General features: G+C 51.7%; 1 protein-coding gene across 1 annotated transcript in view; it reads left to right on the forward strand.

The window, feature by feature from the left end:
- RFX8 (regulatory factor X8) overlaps positions 1–5,687 on the forward strand; it is an 84,560-nt gene that overhangs the window by 67,904 nt on the left and 10,969 nt on the right. Inside the window, 3 exon segments of the mRNA XM_030888494.1 lie at positions 254–410; positions 2,991–3,080; positions 3,598–3,602. Of these exon segments, the coding sequence (XP_030744354.1) occupies positions 254–410; positions 2,991–3,080; positions 3,598–3,602 (252 nt within the window).

Here is a 5,687-nt window from a genome sequence, read left to right on the forward strand (position 1 = left end):
GCTTCAGCATTCCGTCAGCCCGGAGCACCCCTGAATATGAGCAGACATTCGCTCCCGACAGTGTTAAGAAAGGCGATTCTAGAGTGTGTGGAGCTTGGACATTGATGCTGTCATATATGATTCCACTTTCGTTGGCCATATCTCAAGTCATTTTCCCTTCTCAACAACAAACCTCAGACATTTGGAGAGGGGAGCTAAGGCAAAAGCAAATATACCCCTGTAATTTAGTGTCATGCTCTCCCGTTCTCTTCAGACGATGAGAAAGGTATTGAAGAATGACAGGAAAGTCAACATCCTAAACTCGGATCTACGTGCCGTTATCAGTCAGGGCACCTTGGAGAGGTCTAAGAAAGCCCTGCCAACTAGCCCCAGGAACATGGATGAATTGGAGGCCCACACAGAGATGAAATGTAAATTTTCTTCCATAACGTCCTTTATTGAAATGTTTGCCCTATAATCGGGGCTAGTACAGCCATCACTAATGTATGCATTTCTTAGTAGAAAGTAGAATGTTATTGACTCTTTAATAGTCTCGCTCCTGGGTGATTTGGGCTCACCTTCTCACCTAAAGTTTGGAGGCCCAAGCCCCTCCTGCAGAGCCTGAGGACCGGCCCCCACAAACATTCGCCCCCACAAACATTGTAGCCAAAAAACACAGCGGAGCAGCTCTGCTGTGCCACACGAGGAGCCTCTGGGAGTTGGAATAGATGGCAATGGGTTTGGTTATTAGTATTATTATTACTATTTCTTATTGCTTTGGGTGGCTCAAACCATTTGTGCTTGACTATTGAACTAAAGTTGGCAGCGCCACCCAGCACCACCATGGAAGAACGGCCTGGCAAACTGCTTCTGTAAGGAGCCCTACAGCCCAGGAGCCCTTCTCCTCCGTTCTACGCTGTAACACAAGGAGCTGCCGTGAGTCATTATAAAGTCAAAGTCAGCGAGTTTACATTCCCCTGGTTTCTTCTTCTTTACCTGACGGCGCTTTTCCCGCTACAGGGCACGATGTATGCCCCAGAAATTTCTGGGGGTCCTGTACCCCCAGAAAAATTATTAAAAAGTCAAAGCATAAACAAAAACTCACCGCCACCGAGTCAATTCTGACTCACGGCAATCCTATCAGCCGTGTAGAAACCAGTGGGTTTCCAAGACGACGGAATCAGAAAGAAAGCCTCTTCATTCTCCTGATTGTGGGGAGTGGTTTCAAACTGTCGACCTCACAGTTAGAAGCCCAGCACGCCATCATTAGGCCACCAGAGCTCCCCAGGGCCTACCCAAACACCTGACATGCTATCTATGTTAACATGTATTTGTTTAGCACATGAGTGAACATGAGTATGGTTGTTAATCGACTATATTAATTTCTGGAAATCAACCTTGTGTGTCACCTTTCAAGGAAAAAAAATCATTACAATCCTGGGCTCTGTCTTGTACCTGCACATACTCCACAACATCTCCTCTGTCCTGTCTGAACGGGGCTTGAGCGCTCTCTGCCTTACTGGACTCTGCTGGCATCACTGCCCTTCCCCTGTACGCATTTCATTGCTGTACAAACAAGTGCCCTTGAGCTTGGGGGCATTCTTGCCCTGTACTATAGGATCACTGTAATTATTTTTTCATGAGGAAAAAAAATCCCTTCCATGGAGAGCTGTTATTACCACCACCCTGTGGGGAAGCAGTGGAAATAAAGGGAGCCAGGACTTGAGAGGGGGTGGGGGAGCGGTAAAGGCGAGCCGCTAGCAGAGGGGAACTGAAGACCGAGCTCCTCTGCCCTCTCGCGGCCAGGGTAGGAAGCGCAGGCCCTTGTGGCCAGCGCAGGGTGCGAGGCTCCCAGGGTTCACTTCGCAGATCCCTGCTCCGGGATGCCCAGAGGACTGAAGAGCTCCTCCCCATGCCGCTCGGAGTACATCCGGGACACTCGGTAGCTTTGTGCACCGTAACTTGTGCGCCTTCAGTTGTCAGCTGTGTCTTGCTCATCAGGATCAGCCCAGCACTTCGACGAGGGTCCCAGGACTGGGTGGGCCCGTGGGCGCAGGACTGCACAAGAGCACCACTTGGGCATCAATAAAGATTTTTCATAAATACCCTCTGCCCACCCCTACCCATCTATCTTGAGATGAGCAGGCACGTCCGCGCGACTCTGGCTGACCCAGAGACTCCCCTGGGAATCCCCCTCCCAGGTCACTGGCGGTCCGACCCTCCTCCCCTGCAAATCCTCGTTGGCCACCCAAAGTCCAATGCCTTCCAGACTGCCCGCTGGCCTGCCTGGACCTTCGTTCCAGTTAGCATCCCGTGTGTACTGGTGAACCCTCCCAGCGGAGAGGGTGCCAACTGCATCGGGGCACAGCACCCCAGGAGCCCCTGAACACTGATCGACGTTGGCAGAGCCTCACAGAGGCCTGCAGTCAGCGACTGGGCTTGCTCAGCTCTCCAATATGTGGGGGCATTCTAAACATGAGGAAGCCGATGGCTGTCCTCGCAGACTGGCTGTTGCCTGCCCGGGTGCAGCATGCCAGACCTGATGTCACACACACTAGGTTCCACCCTCCGGTTGGCACCCTCTGAGTGTGTAGCCCCAGGCAGCTGCTTTGATTGCCCCTGCCAGTTAAATGCGTTCATCAACTGTGCCTCTAAGGAAATCGGGGAGGCCAAATGAGGTCATGTCTGTACCGTGCAGGGAGCTCATTTGAAGACAGGCTCTAATTACAAGGTGTCGGTTTTTTGTTTTTTCAAAATACCCATTTCCATTTCAACAGGTGGAAGAGGTGCTTAGTTACAGGCATAACCATCTGAGTCTGAACTGGATGACCACAGAAGTGACAAACCCAGCGATGGAATCCCTCCTTTGTGTTCAAAATGAACAGGAGTCTAAGGCAGTGCCTTTGAACTAGGATTGTCTGGATGCTGTTCCTAGGTTACCTCGTACACAAAAACAGACAGAAACACTCTTGTCTGTTTTCTTCTGGTTGTTTGTCCTTGTATGCCTATAGGTTTACGCAGTTTCATTTCTTTGCTGGGAACATTATCGGACCTGAGTGTATTCCTCAATTGTTTGTCTTCAAGTCTCCAAGCGTTTGTGTGTAAAGGGAAAGAAGTGGGTGTGGGTCATTTTAGGCAAAATACTGTGTCCATTGCACGTGTGGTCTGACAGGCTCTTGTTGGGCGCTGTTTGAAGACTTGCAAGGCTGTGAAGGGCAGGGAGTGACCTCGCACTCTTTGAAGCATGGCAGGGAACAAGCTTGTGTCACAAGGGGATGTGTATGAGGGTGTGCTGTTGGTGAGCGTGTACATGGTTGGGTGGATGAGGGGGGGTGTGCATGGGTGGAGTGGAGTGGGTATGCAGGTAAGCGTGCGTGTGTGAGGGTGAACATGTGTATGGGTGAACGTATGTGTGCACACTTGTGTGTGAGGGTGGGCTGAGTGAACATGTGTGCATGAGTGAACACAGGTGCAGGTGGGGGTGGGCTTGTGTGTACCCGGGTGAGTTTGTGTGCACATGGTCACCGAGTGTGTGTGGATGAGTGTGTGCGAAGGAGCGTGTGTGAGGGGATGTGTGAACATTCAGGTGTACAGGTGAACATGGTGTGTGCACCAGAGTGGAAGTGAGTGTGGAGGAGGGGTTTTATCCACCTGGGGAGGGAAGCAGCTGTCTGGGAGTTCTGCAGACAGGTCCCAGGTAAGTGTTGGGTTTGATTTGTTTAAAACCAAAAGTGATTTGGTTGTGGCCCTGAATGGATCCGGCCCCTCCAATCAATGTGCCACTGGAAAGCAACTTCAGTAGGGTCTGCTGGACCCGGTTTCAAGATCTTCATCTGATTCCCCCCTTGAAGAGCTGAGCGTGCTTCAGATAAAAGCATGATTTCATTGCTTTAAGAACTGTAAGAATCCACGATCAAGTGATTTTTCTTATAAAGCACTGCTTTCTCACCACCAGTGAGCAGAGGTAGGGCAGGGTCCTCGAGCCTGGGCCCTAAGCTGGGACGCGAATGGGAGGGTACGACAGATTAAAGGAGCAGAGAAAGGGAGGCACGGCTTTCAGGACACAGGCTCGTGTGCAACGTTTAGGAAAGAAGAAACAGAGGAATCTGGAGTGGGGAGTCTCGCAGAAAACAGAGGCCTGGGCACTAGGAACACAACTTCCACTGGCTCCTGTCTTCCTCAGTCTCCTGGCCTTGTGCATACCCCTGTGCTCTGAGACTCGGAGCAGGGCTGAAATCATTAACGAGCCCATGAAGACTGCAGGAGACTTGGGGGTTGTCTTTTGCCTCACAGAGATGAATCGAAAGCTCAGGAAGGGACTTGGAAGTCAGGTCCAACCTGTGTCTGATGTCTCTCTCCAATCTTTGCTTCTTGGAAGCCGTCATTGTAGCTTCTGTGTGCTTCTCACTCCCTCCTTGTTGGTCTTCCACCAACCTGAATTGTAACAGCAGCAACACGTGCAGAATTGCATTGCTCTTGGGTGCTCAGTGGACAGCTGAAGGTTTACAAGCCGCCACCGTTAGACGTTTCCATAGACTACAACTTGTCTCGGATTCTCACTCGGTCCTTCCTTTAAGCAAGATGAGATCACGAATGGAAACACTGCCTGGAAACAGCCCAACGGTCTCATCCTATGTTTAAAGCGCCGTGAGGCGTCTGCCAAGCCTTTGTCATCCCCTCTCTCTGCAGCCTTCACAAATGAGGCATGCTAGAAAAATGGTGTTTTCGTAACTACGTGCCTTGGAAGGGGCTTGTTTTTGTAAACGAGCTTAGCGGATGCAAAACGGACTATTGTCGATAAAGTGGTCAGCCTGTCGGCGGAATGCACGCTCCTGAGCTTGTCAGAGATGGCAGATGGCTGGAGCTGCGAGCCGCAGGGAACGCTGCACGTTGGCAGGTTGCCTTCTCACTGTTCTTATGGAGTTCGGGCTCAAGAGTGATGTCTCAGTGGGACCAGGAAGTTCCCCCCGCTTGTTTGCACTTCGAGGCTAACCGTTTGTGCAGAGAGAGCTTGGACTGCCCAACGCTACCTCTCCTAACCCTTGGGGAGAGTGTTCACGTGCTCCTTGTTTCTGCAACACCAAATCCCCGAGAACTTCACTTCAGGTGGTGACAAACAGGAGCTGAGAAGGTGTGGGAGGAGGAAGCTGCTCCTGACGGGTGTTCAAAGCCACCCCAAGCTCGGGCAAGCGGATGCTTCTGGTGGGAGCAGACCAGAAAAGAAGCACAGACCGGAAAGGGCACGTCCTCACCTCTAGTCAGTGTCCACAGCTCTTCTTCACATCAGAGTGTCTGAGCTCAGGGGTGGGTGGTCCGCACAGCATTCAGTTCAACATAGGCCGCTGCTGTGGGTATGATTCCATGGTTGTGGTGGTGGTGGCTGTGGCTGTGGCTAGGTGTCAGTGCATGGGTTCTGTGGACAATCGAATAAAACGCGGCCCGATCCTGGACAGCCTCACAATCGTTTGAGTCCATTGTTGCAGCCACTGTGTCAATGCATCTGGTCAAACGCCTTCCTCCTTTGGCTGCCTCTCCTTTACCAAGCATGCTGTCCTTCCTCACAGCCTGGCCTCTCCTCTTAACATGTCCGGAGCATGTGAGACAGTCTCACCCTCCTTCTTCTGAGGAGCATTCTGGCTGTCCCGGAGCCCTGGTGGCATAGTAGGGTGTGCCCTGGGCTGCTAAGCACAAGGTCCACAGTTCAGAAC

The sequence above is a fragment of the Echinops telfairi genome, unplaced genomic scaffold (assembly GCF_000313985.2).
Source record: "Echinops telfairi isolate 266 unplaced genomic scaffold, ASM31398v2 ScPeMD7_7467;HRSCAF=8505_1, whole genome shotgun sequence".
NCBI classification, from domain to species: Eukaryota; Metazoa; Chordata; class Mammalia; order Afrosoricida; family Tenrecidae; genus Echinops; species Echinops telfairi.